A 14,023-nucleotide genomic window follows, 5' to 3' on the forward strand; every position below is an offset into this window, starting at 1 on the left:
CTTGTGCAAGATACAGCCACAGCTCATACAACCATACAACCAAGTTGATCGCATCATCTGGCTCAACTTCCATATTGTACACACCCCTGACTATGGGTGCCTACAAGGCATAAAGCCTATGACACTACAACAGAGTTTTTTGCCCGCTAGTTGTTTCAATGTTTCATTACTCTTGATGTTTGTAAACTGAGCAAACTGAACTTCTCTTCATCAGAATCAGGTTTGTAACAGAGTGCAGGCTTAAGTATCCTATAGATTTGTCCTTTATACAAGCTGTTGAACTCCAGCCAGGTGATACTCTGAACAGACAAAATTGTCTGTCATGTGACGCTTTTAGCCAGAGGGAATGGATTGGGGGGGGGGGGGGGGTGACTGGGTTTTTTCTTCCAGGTGTTGCATTCAGCTCCGCCTTCCAGCCGTCCCCCGCCCCCCGTCCCCTCGGGTCCAGGCTGACTGCATTCGAGCAGAGGGGCTGGCCACCTACACGCACGCCAGATTCACCACTGCCCCAGGAGCTCACTCGAATATTGAGGCACAGCACTGAGGAGAGGAAAGGCACAGTGCAGCTTATTTCAGCCGGCTCAGTCACCATCATAGTGGAACAGTTTACTTATTCTGTTTAGGAAATACACGTTTTTTTTGTCCCCCCCCCCCCAGAGCTAACCTCTTTCTCATCTTACTTGGAGCGGCATCACGGAGTTTTCTGCACTACCAGGATGTCGGAACTTTCCGTGAATGACCACCTCGAAGGGATTTTATCAGATTTTGAAGGTATGTAAAGTGTAATACTGAATTACTTTATTGCTGTTTGTTTTGTTCGGAACAAAAACAAATGTCGGGATCAGAAGTCTGCATCAGGTTTGAATACAGTGGCCTGAAATGGTTATTCTTTCTTGTTAAGTAAATAGCCACCGAACTAAAATATTCCAGAAAAAAAAGCCACATAGCCCGTAAAGAAAATATGATTGATTACTGTTTGTTAAAACCAGAGCTGAAACAATGGTTCATTCACAGATTAATGAATCAAAAGTAAATTGTAAGAAATCAGAACGTGGATATTAATAGTATGATAGGTAATAGTTGGTTTTTTTGTAGGTTTGGGGCTGTAAAGAATTTGTTATTTGAAGACGTAACCTCGTACTCCGGGAAAAAAACATGGAGATTTCCCACTATTTCCTGATATTTTATAAACCGCATTTATAGACCTATCCATTAAAGGCAAACACAGTGGCTAGATGAATCTAGAATCAAGATAACTGATAGTGGCAACCCTAGTTCAATCATAGGTTCATCCTCGGTCAGTTTGTGTGTGAGTGTGTGTGAGAGAGAGAGAGAGAGAGTGTGTGTGTGTGTGTGTGTGTGTGTGTGTGTGTGTATCATCTGAAATATTGTACAAGAGAAGTGGTTGAAGATATTTTCGCCTTATTTAAGGTCCCTTCTTCCATGTTGCATGAGCATTTAATTTAATTTCAGTAGCAAGAAATTGTTGGATTGTTGTGTGCGTCTAAGTTAGACTCACACTATAATTACTGGAGTCTGATGTAAAACAGCCTGGACATGTAAGAGGGGAACACTAATAACAGAGTGAAGGCAAAGCCCTGAAAGGCTTTATGTATGTGCACACTGGGGCTCTGTGTGTGTGTGTGTGTGTGTGTGTGTGGGGGGGGGGGGGGGGGGGGGGGGGGGGTGTGCATCATATCAGCAAACAATAGTATCTTTTAGAAGCAGGAAATTCAGCTCTGTGAAATGGCTGTCCTTCAAAACCCCTCAGCAACATCAACAGAACCTCAAAAAGGGGAAAGCTGTATGCAGTTTCATTTTTAAAGGAATCAGTCAAGTACACATTCCAACAAACAAAAGAGACTCTTGAGGAAGACCGTGTCCTATTGGCTCCAATCAATGAGGCCCGTTACTAAGTAATTTAGAGTGGTTGATGGCAGCATTTTAGAGTTGAAAATCCTCTAACCATCAGTCAACCAGATATAAAAAAACATTTTGATAACGATTCTTTGACTATGGCTATTACAGATAATGAGATATGTAGTAAACAGGACATTTGTGCAACAAAAAAAAAACAAAAACCTGTCATTACTCTCTGGTAGGGGAAGGTGGTATACTGGTTTTATCACCTCATCGGTGTCACATTCTCCCACTATATTTGCAAAACCTTCATTACAGTGATAAATGTTTTAGCATATTAAAAATAATTTACTTTACTGTGGCTGTGATAACATGCAGGTAGAGGGCTACGCAGAGTCTCATCGGACTGGATTTATATCCAGTAGCTTCTATTTTTCTCTTTCTGATGCTGACTTCAGTAATACAAAGACGTGGAAGGTCACATTACAAATAACACATGCCAAATTCTCTGCTGTTGGCTGCAAGAACCAACAAAAAAGGCTTCATCTACACCCACTATCTATCACCCACTAAATTCCATATTACAATGCATTGCAATCCAAAAACAACACTTTTCTGACAACATGGTCGCAGAGACATAGCGTTTTGATAATCCTCTCCAAAGTGACTACTGTACCTTAAAAGGCTGGTCTTATGTTACAGTGTGGATATGGAAAATACATGACATACATGTTTGTCATGTGATAAACATTTCACAAACAGTCAGTGTCATCCCGCTTCTCATTGCCTGTGTCTCTGTCACCTCTTTGGAATTTCAGTATAATCCATCACAGGATACAGCTGCCGTCGGTGACGTTAACAATATTTTGTTGACCTCTTTGAAACACTGTAAATCAGGCAAAGATTTTGAAAAAGTTGTAAAAAAAAACAAAAAAAAAAAAAAACAAAAACAAATTACGAGGGCCTTTCAATAACTATGAGTATCTTTATTGTGAGAACAGAGAGAGTGGGAGAGAATGTCAGAATAGACTTTGTTCTTTTTCTCAGTAATCCATCATGTCCTGGGACCCTGCAGGGACATTTAAACAAAAGGTGCCCTCTCTCCTTTCATTCTTACTTTCTTTCCACATTCTTCTGTTTAGACAAGTGTTGATCTGTGCCTTGAAACAAATTAGAGTGGCCTTTGGTCACAGACTGGAAACTGTACTGTATCTTCTTTTCCACAACTGTTACCTATTGATGCTTCAAACTGCTTGACAGTTTTTTTTTATCTTCTGTGCCATAGACACAATTAACATGCTTATCAATGATAGAGGCTGCATTATCTGAATCGGACATGATGATTATCTTCCAGAACTATCCTCTCTTAAAAATTATCCTGTGTTGAGGCTGTGAACCGGGTTCCTCCAGCAGCTCGGTTAGGGTTGAGAGCCCCAGTGGTAGAAGATCATCAGACGTCATGGATCTAAATTTGATTAGGAAAGAGGGGGAGCAATTGTGCCAACCAGCTGTGAAATGTTGGGTGAAAAATGGTGCCTCATTTTCTACTTTAATCAGATGGATGAGAGTCACTCTCTAAAGCAGGGGTCCTCAACTAAATTTGTTCAAGGGTTAGAATTTGTCTAAGCAGACACTCTGTGGGCCAGATTTTCAAATATACCAAAACTCATTTTGTTTTGGCCTAAGCAGCGTATTATTGTTAAATATTTTCACTGTCTTAGAACATTAATGTTATTTTTATTAGCCTGACAGACTCCCAAAAACTAGAAACTGGAAAATGCTGTCAGACCCCTGCCAAAGTGGCAGTCAGTGCTCAATACGAAACCCACAGTTCCACTATCAATGAATGAGTCCTTATTTCAACAAGACAATCCTCTTCAGGATCTCAGGAAGCAAAAAATGTAAACTCAGTACAACAGTTGGTCAACAAAAATTACCCAAAGTGACTTCATCAAATAGGCAAGCTTAGTGATTCTCTGACAAGTCTGGAGTTACCTCACGTAGTCTGGCCAGTGCACTGCTGTCAGCTCAAGGGAATGGCCAGCCTGAGAGTCAGGCACTTTGATGTTAGATCCATGGAGTAAGAGGATGGAGTTGGAGAATAATCATTTTCTACAGAATGGGTGAACTTTTTGGCTTGTCGCCAGGGGTTGGCAAACTAATCATCGATCACTCTCAGGATGGACTGGGCCTCTTCAACTGGTGAGAAACATTAGATGTGCATTTTCTGAGTTCAGCAATATACTGCAGGCTGGATGGAAAACCTTGGTGGGCCGGTTGTGCCCTGCAGGTCACCAGTTAGTGATCATTTATCTAGAGTTGTGTGATTTAGGGAAAACAACTTAAAAGGATTTTTGTATGTGTATCTTTATACTGCAAGCAGAAAAGGTTCCTTCCACTGTGTAAAAGTGAACCATGTAATAATGCTGGTGTTCAAAAACTCCAGTAGATTTGAGGTTTTGCAGAATCGTCCAATATAAATTCTCTCTTTGAGGAACAGACGGGAATTACCTATGAATTCATGTCATGATACACTGCTCAGATTGGCTGTTGTACCATGGATTCTTCTGCCTGCATGATACGTGTATGAAAGCTACATGATGTGGCCGATGTGTGTTGCACCTGACCATCACCTCTATCCATTGATATACAGATATTTGCTGTGTTCGAAGCCTGTGGACATAGTTATGAAAAACGTGTTCTAGAGTATATTACCACCAACATGCTACATGATGGTATTTCTGAGTTGTCCAACTTCTTCTGAAAACAGCACTTACGGCATTTGGGTGTGAAGGTTTATTTCATAGCCTGGAGTCAAATTGTGATTCCATCTTTAGAAGTGAGTAGGGCTGGGCGATAAAATGATAACGATATGTTTCGTGATAGAAAAATGCGTTCGATAAATCATTTGATAATTTTTTTTCTTTGTTGGAAGAAACCAGAAGTTGCGAAGCAAGGTTGGTTGCATGAACAAAGGCACTCGCTCTCTGGTAACCTAGCAACGTAGGGAGTAGTCACTGATAACTGGGAGTGACACGCTAACAGCCAGTCATATAACAGTATCATGTTCAGTTGCACCATCGCGTTGTCTCGTGTTTGATTCTTCGCGAGGAGCGAGATGCCAAATAGAAAGTGAGTGCTGTAGCGAGCGAAGAAATTGTCGATAAAACAGGGAAAGTCAGCTCGTCAGTATGGCAGTTTTTTGGATTTTGTAAGTCGGACCGTAGTGAAACCAATGTGGTCTGTATAGTATGCAAGACCGTCGTCCCCACCAATACCACAAACTTGTTTTATCACCTTAGCCGCACTCACCATTTGGAGTGCAGCCGTATTTGCCAACGTCCAACAACATCTGCTACCGCAGCACCACCGCACAAGCAGCAGACCACCATGCAGAGGTGCTCTGCTTCAGTGCCTTATGACAAATCATCTAAAAAGCATAAAGACATAAAGGAGGCAGTGGCATATCATATAGCTAAGGACATGCTTCCGCTGAGCACTGTGGAGAAGACAGCTTATAAAAATCTCTTACACGTGCTTGACCTCAATGTTATACCTGGCCGAAAGTACTTTTCTAAGACTGCCATTTGTTTTCTGTGTTACAGATGTAAAGTGTACCTCAGTTTATTTTAATTTCTCCTATGTTTATAAAACATTGCACATATTTTAAAACACTTTATTCACCAGAAGATTAATCAGTTTGTGAACGTCCTGGCACTAAACCTGCAGAAAAAAAGTTTTCAGGTTTCTCTGTTTACATTTTTACACTTTGCACTATTTTGTTACACTTTAGTAAGCATTTGTTACGTATTCTTTATTTTTGCACCTTAATGTTAAGATATAATTGTTGAGTGTTCATTGTGATTTTAGACTTTTATTGACATTTATTACGTGAGTGTTTTCCATGGTTGTGTTCACATTTCCTTTCCTTTCTGCCTTGATAGCTGAGTGGATTATAATCAAAGGAAGGTTAAATTTAAAATAAAAATATTTAAATGTATTTATCTCCTGGTCCTTATTTTAAATAGGTCATAAAAAAATATCAATAATTATCGATATCGACTGATATAAAACACTTATCGCAATACAGTTTTCAGCCATATCGCCCAGCCCTAGAAGTGAGTATAAACATTAGAGTCACTTGTGTGAATCAGCACAGTGAAGGCAAAAGAAGGTGTGTACTTGATTGGAGGAAGAGACAGGAGGGTGCCTCTGATTGACATGGGAGATTAGAGGAGTCAGTGGGGCTGCCCCCCCACCCCTGTCACATCCTGGTACTGCTCTCGAGCAGGGCACTGTCTGTTCAAAGATCAGAGAGGGTCCCATGACTTACCGACCCAGTGATCACACACACACACACACACACACACACACACACACACACACACACAGACTTTGTTCATAACAAGTGGCACTATATCAAAAACAAAGCAGATATCCCCCTTTGACATTCCAGCCTGCATTAACGCAGTGGAGCACAACAGCCCAGGAAGCTCCAGTCAGTGTGTGTGTTTTCTATCCGATAGTAGCTATCAGAGTTTTTTACAAAATGAAACAATGCACAGTTATACCAGTTGTAATACACATGAACACACACACACACACACACACACACACACACACACACTTGCATGTAACACAAATACTTTGCCCTGATCTCACAAACTAGTGTTTCCACCTAATCAGCCTAAATCCCACTCTGTCCTGAGCCCATGATCACAGACACACACACACACACACACACACACACACAGACAGGTAGCACTTGATATGACTTGCTCCCAAACCATTCTTCTATGATGGATTAGCATTTGGCATCAGAGCAGACAGAACTGTAGTCAGACATGTCTGGAGTTGCCAGGCCAATAATACATACTGGATCAGTTCTAATGAACCAGTGAGAGAGCGGAGACAATACCATTAGTGCAGGGAAAGTATGCAGACTGTTGTGTGAAGACAGTAATCTCAAATGAACTGAATGGATCAGAACAAAAAAAAAAAAAAGGAAAATGGCTGACATGGTTGATTGGTGACAAATTTGAAAATGTGAATGAGTTAAATACCTGCACACTAGCTATGGTGCTAATTGGTGAAATGGTGTCCATTATGATCCCAAAATATCATCTGCAGAAGTTGATATAGTTGCTTGACCTGCTGCATGAATGTGCAGGTCAACTATTTGTGGACTAAATTAGTGTACAGTCCCACTGAAAAATAGACACATAGCTACAAAAAAAAAGGTGGAACAAACCATGAAAACATCCGCTAAATGTTTGTGTGCTAACATTTAAAAAAGGGAAGGTAATGTTAACCTAGCACCAAAGACTGTGGATATGGAGGTAATGTTAATGCTACTTTCAATACACTGTCTTTTGTGTTAATAGGCTGTCATTAGGATGAGTTCAGGGTTAACGTTTACAGTCAGTCATCTAAATCCTCCCCTAGATGTACACTGAAGGAGCACTTTTGCATTAACGCAAGCTGATCCCCAACAGTCACCAGTATTTTAGTGAACTGATGAGTAAATCAGCTTGTGAATAATGACACAGTTCTGCAGTCTGGAGAACACCTGACTGCAGTAATGACTGATGGGCAGAATGACTGGTACACACAGAAGAGTTTGTGAATGACAACTTTATTCAACGATACCTGTATACATGATAAAATACTGTATACATCAAATAAATAAAGCTATAGCCTCAGCATGTTTGGAAGAAAAAAGATTCATGACAAAAATTAGACTAAACGTTCACTGAAGAGAACTGACAATGATTTAAATGGCTAAACTGTTTCTAATATTAATTTACATTTTCTTCAATGTTTCTTCAATAATAAAGAGTTGAACTAAATCATTATCTTCTCAATGAAAAATGTCTGTAGTGGGGTCTGTGGGGTCTTTGGATTATTATGAGTAACAGGAACACTTTTAGTCAGGAGGACATGTTGTCATTGAGTTTTTCCAAATTTAATTTGTTACTGCTTTGTGCAAAGAAAAGAAAATGGCTGTCACATTCACTGTATTGGTTTGGAGGTGGAGCTTCACAACTAGCATGGCTGGATACCACTTGGGGTAATTGTAAATACTGATACAACATAGGAAAGAACAACACAGTAGTGACAGGCTTAATTGCTGTGTTGCTCTTTCCTTCTCTCGACAGGCATGGCACACTGGCAGTTAAACTTTAGACACACTGTCCCTTTGATAGATTCCAGCTTCTGTCTAATAGTTTTCCGTGAACAGGTGCTTTTGAAGCAAATAGTAGCCAGACATCTCTGTATGAGTGTGTGTACATGTGGCTGTGTGTGTGTTCACATGTTTATGAGCCCCAGCCCTCAAGTGTTATTTTCAGTGTTCCAGCATTAAAAATGGCTGCTTGGAATGTGTCTTCCAGATGTGCTTTTAGTAAGTGGAAGTTGTTTAATGTTTTTATCCATTGGTGCGTATGATTGTGTTCACTGCACTTGTTGTCTTCTCAGTCAGAGAGTTCCACCTATATGGAATGTGCAGTCGGGGGAGAGGTTAGACATGAACATGCCCAGACTCAGAAATCTACTCGCACTGTGTCCACATCGCAGCCTCCTCTCCTCCCAGTGCCTACTGGTTCCCAAAAATTAACTCGCCTCACCGGGGGGTTAATTTTCTGAAGGACAGAGTTATTTTTGCTTTTATTTGCTTAGGTTTGAGATGGTTGAGATTTCAACCCGCACCCCAAAAGTAACACAACCTTTTAGTTCTGTACCTGAAGTAATAAAACTTTACCAAAAACAGTTGATTGTAGTTTTATATGTTAAAAAGAATAATAAAAGTATATGCTTATTTACTGTGTATTTTAATGGTGACACTTAACATTCACTTCACCCAGTAGTGCAAGCTATTATTTACAAGAATGGAAAAGTATGCTAAAGTCCTGTCTTACTCCACTATTAAACTAACGATTTACACACAAACAGTCTGATGCCCCAGACAAAACAAAATCATTGTAACAGTGATATTGTGGTGGTTGCATCAGCACCACGGACAGCACAACACATCAAACAAGCAGGACTATGACAGCTTGCAGCTTAGGAGACATTTTGTCATACTCTTTCACTTATCTATTACTCATTATTGGCAAACACACTGAAAAAGACAAGATTTTTAACCACCTAAAAGCTGGAAGACAATTCAGAAAAACAACTTAGACAAAAAGTCTTTGACTAATATGACTGTTGCCTACTTACTCCACTTCGATTGGTCAGGCTGGGCCTAACCAAGCTGGAGAAAATGACCGCCCAGACCTCATCAGCGGAGGAGGAGAGCGGAGAGTTGATGATGATACTTGCAGCTGGTTCCAGGTTTGGGTAAATCAGTCTTGAACAGAACTGATTCTTTGCAACTAGTGTTGTTTTTGGTGGCCTGTTTAAAATTTAGTCTTAGTCTAGTGTTTGTGTCAAGCTGTCATTTTAGTTTTTATTAGTTTTAGTCACGTTCATACTCTTTTTAGTTTAGTCGAGTTTCAGTGGACTAAAAGTCTGAGCATTTTAGTCTTATTTTAGTCGAAATTATCTGTGACTATTTTCTAGTTTTAATCGACAAACACTGATGACATTTTAGTTTAGTTTTAGTCAATGAAAATTGTATTTTAGTCTCTTTTTAGTAATGCAATTCTATTTAACCCAGTCAATATAGTATAAGTAACAACTAGTATAGACGGAACCAAAATGTTCTTTTAGCCAAACCCATTTCAAAATTCAAACAAGGTTGTATTATTATTATTGTTACCTTATAGACTCAAGAATACATCCATTCCAGACACGGAAGGCGCTCTGATTTGAATTTCCAACATATTTATTTTACCATCCAAAAGCCGGCTGGCCGGACATTGGTCCCGTTCTCTGTCAGTTGTCTGTCGTTAACGCTAACCTACCGCGGCTGCATCTTCTAAATGATGCCGCGAGTGGGGATTGAAGTGACATCGCCTGTGACTGCACAGTGCGACCTGAAGCAGCCTCTGAAGTGAGACACAGTAAACAGAAATACTGCAAAATAATAATAACGAGACTAAACGAGACGAAATAATGTTAAACATTTTGTCTCGTTTTAGTCAACGAAAATGAAGAGACATTTTAGCAAAATGTCCGCTGAAGAGCTTTAACTTTATCCAAGTGCATTTGTCTTGGCAATTCATCCAGTTTAGCATGTTTGGAGCTGTAGTGCTTGAGATTTGCCTTTTTCATAAGTCAGAGCGAGTAACAATAAACAACAGTCCGACTTAGGCACACAGGTTTGCCTTTTTACTGCACCAAAGAAATAATCCTTTGGTGAACTCCGAATCTGCTTTTGTTTTCATGACATTTTCGGTGATGCACTGATGTGACATCAACCGCTACGTGTGTGTTGCATTCATAGACTACTGAGATGGACGTGTTAGTCTACTATTTTGGGTATTGTTTTTTATTGCAGAGTGAAAATAATTCCGGTTGAGAGATTTTTTTTGTATTTCTGAATTGCTTGTTTTCATTTCTGAACTTCCTCGTAGACTGGGTCAGGCAGTCTCGTATATCAAATGGCCATTTATGATAGGAGGCCAGAGGATCCCCACCCATTTCAGTTTCTGCTTGGCATTGCCACTTTTATTTATTTATAATTTTATGACTTCATACACATTCCCAGGTCTGCTGATGCTTTGTTATGCTACCACAGCCATGCCTCCACATGACTGTTCAAAGCCTAATAATGGCTGAAGCTACAGCAGGAGTATGGGTTTAAAATAGTCCTAGCAGCTTATATTTACAGACAAATTAACAGTGCACCTTGCAGTGGACTCCAGTTGAGAATGCTGGTCTGAAGTCAGGACATCAGAGATTCGTGCTGACATGAGCAGAGAAGCAAGTGTGTCTATTGTATTATTGCTAATAGGTTAAATGATATATACACACAATATGTCATCCTTCATAAGTACTGTTACACATTACATGTGTACAATTATTTTTTTAATGTTCGATCTTGAGATTGCAAATGAAGTATGCATCTCCACATAGCCTACAGACACCTGCTGACTGTGACCCCAGACTTTACTAAGAAATTTATGGTATAGCTACATAATTTACATAATACATAAATAATACGTAATTTAGCTGGACATCATGTGTACTCATGAAAATGGATCACTTCTTTCACTGAAGATAAGAAAGATTTAGTTCCGAACAGCTGAAAGCTGCTAAGATTGATGATGTAAGTTATGACAACAAAATATTTCAGGAAGTTAAATTTTGATGTGTTGATCAAGAATTGGTACTCCCTCACATGATATGTGACCAGCCACGAGAAAACCAGCAACAAGGCTCCCGGGAGGCATTTTGAGTTATTTACAGATTTAGTTTCTGAGATTTCTAACAATGTCTAACACATGGAAATCTGAAATTATTTGAAGAAGATGTGGCTATTTGAATGTAGGCATTCCTCAATCTAGTTTAGTGAGAAATCCAGCCTGAAAGATTCTCACCTACCGGGGGAGCCAGGTAACACAGTGCTGCTCATTGCATCTCATTTACATGAGTCCAATCTGGTATCTGTTAGCCCGCAGGACAGAAACTATTGTAGTAGTTTGAACAATGGTTATCAAATAGAAATGGAAATTCTTTTGTTACAAAAAGTCCCTGAATAAAAATGAAAAACAAGAAAGGTAATATACTTCAGAGTTAGAAGGAGCAAATGTACATACTTATTTCTAATATTGAATAAAATAAAATAAATTCTGTCACTCTGTGGTGCAGTGGGATGGATCAGTCTGTGTTTGATCATGTCAGTCAGAGTTTTTTTCACCAATTCTGAAAAGGGAAAACAAAGAAAACCCTTGTTTCAGATCATAGGTCATGCTAACAGGCACATTAGCATCACAGTCAATGCTTTATTCATGCACCCAAAGGTGTGTTATTCACCCGTGGCTGTGTTATTCATGCACCCAAACGTGTGTTACTCACCCACAGGTGTGTTATTCATGCACCCAAAGGTGTGTTATTCACCCACAGGTGTGTTATTCATACATTATTCAAGCTCATCATCAGGTTGGTGTGTTATTCAAATTTTTAGCAGATGCTCACATTACCATATCTAAACCTCTCATTACAGCTTATAATATAACCACCTGATCTAACATAAGTTTCGATGTACATATCATTTAAAATGATAATACTGAGATAGAGCTAAAAACAATGTAAGGTATAGCCATAGCATCTAGCATGAAAAAACAGTTTGTAATCCCTGTATGTGATTTCGAATGAACACTAACGGAACGTTCAACAGTGTATTAATCAACCAGTGAGCAATATACAGGCATGTATGTGTGTGGCAATAGTATTTAGTGCAATCCCTCAAAGTGACAGTCCGCCCCGGTATTCCCCACAGTTCAGTTCAATTCAGTGTTTTCTTTATCAACAAAAAGTACATTCAGAAGTCGACTCCGGGTTTTACCACGGGTCTTCCCAACAAAATCAAAACAGGAGATCAAAATGTTGCATAGCAGGATAGCGTCTCTAAGCGCAGTGCAACAAGTGAATAAGGCGAATATGTACAGTACTCACAATACTCGGGACCTGACAGTCAGTCAGTCAGTCAGAGACGGTCAGGATTGGTGCCGGTCGTTCTTAACTCCGCAGATGCCGGCTGCTCCTGGGAAACTCTATGGAAGTATTTGATCCTCTTCGAGTCCAGCTGCTAACGTTCCTGACAAAAGTGATCCTTCTGCTACCGACGGACTTCAAGTCCTATTCACTATCGGCAATTCGCTGCGGTAAGTTGGCGTGCTCTGGCTCCTCTCTCCCACTGGCGTCTCTCTGCTCTGCTCATATGTTTTTTCTATTGGTCTTTTTCAAAACTGCCGGGCTATGTGGAGAAAGGGAATTGGATTTTTATGCGGCTGCATAAGTAGCCATGTGGTTCCCTTTTAACATGCAGCTGGCCGAAAAAAGAAAAGAAGTATGTGAATAGCCAAAGAAAGCCAGTATGCAAATTTTCTGTTGAATCGCCACACCCCCAACTGGGACCGAGAATTTCCTCTAAAACAACCCAAATTCAAATACAAAGTTTATGGTTTTAAGGCCCCCAATACTGTTATTTGAAACATGGAGTGGCTTCTTTATGATTTCAACTTACATATTCTGCAAAAAAACGAAAATCACTAATTTAAAAAAAAAAAAACGATTTTTCTTTGTTTACACAACTTGCACCGGGCAGACTTGTTGCTGGTTTTTCCGTGGCACATCACATATTATTAGCTTAAATCAGTTGCTACACTTTCCAATATGCCATCTATGCATGCTAGCATTGACACTATTGATCGCTTATAAACATCTCAAGTAATAAGAAGATTTCTCATGATAACTGGTTGATTATCTCTATATTATAAAGCTAGTTGTCTCTAGAATAATGGCATTAAAATACACCATTGCAAACATGGCTGTTCTTGGCTTCAGTGACATGTGGATGTGACTGGTCCTCAAGTCAAATGTAAACACACCTGTAGACTATTCAGTAAGCAACTAATGAGTCACCACAGCGTTTTCACTTAATTAGCCTAAATGAGCCTTCCAATATGAGACAGTTTCAGGAAAAAAAAGATTAATTTGGCCACTTCTCTAATTTTATTGTCGACATGTCATTAAATAGACCTGGATGTGGGATTTACAACTGAACATGTTAACACTTCTTTTTGACATGTGGCGCAGGAGGTAAAATGGTCGTCCAAGTATCAGAAGGTCGGTAGTTTGATTCCAGCCCTCAGCAGTCCACATGTTGAAGTAAGATAAGATAAGATGAACACCAGATTGCTCCAGATACTGTGCCAGCTGTGTTTAAGTGGGTGTGCATGGTTAAAAGCTTGTAATGCCATGTAGATTGACTGGGTGAATACAAACTTGTGTTGTACAAGGACTGTAAGTGATCATCAGACTTGAAAAATGCTATATAAATACATTTCATAGATCAGCAGCCTGACTGAGAATCACAGAATCACAGCATACATCAAGTTCTGTGAACAGACCATACTGCCAACCCAGACTGTACACTGCTTTTCCAATAGCAAGCCCTGGATCACCAGTGACCTGAAAAGGAGTGTTCAGCACGAGCTGAGGGAGAAGCTGAGGCAGAACAGAGGGAAGGACGTGTGGACAGGAATGAAGGACA

The 14,023-nt window shown here is 39.9% G+C and overlaps 1 protein-coding gene across 1 annotated transcript in view; it reads left to right on the forward strand.

Annotated features, from left to right (window-relative positions):
• Window positions 1-669: 669 nt before the first annotated feature.
• Window positions 670-14,023, forward strand: part of septin12 (septin 12) — a 95,748-nt gene continuing 82,394 nt past the window's right edge. Inside the window, exon 1 of the mRNA XM_076752140.1 lies at window positions 670-771. Within this exon, the coding sequence (XP_076608255.1) occupies window positions 717-771 (55 nt within the window). The 5' untranslated portion in view covers window positions 670-716. The remainder of the gene's footprint in view (window positions 772-14,023) is intronic.

Source organism: Chaetodon auriga, chromosome 16 (assembly GCF_051107435.1).
Source record: "Chaetodon auriga isolate fChaAug3 chromosome 16, fChaAug3.hap1, whole genome shotgun sequence".
Lineage (NCBI taxonomy): Eukaryota > Metazoa > Chordata > Actinopteri > Chaetodontiformes > Chaetodontidae > Chaetodon > Chaetodon auriga.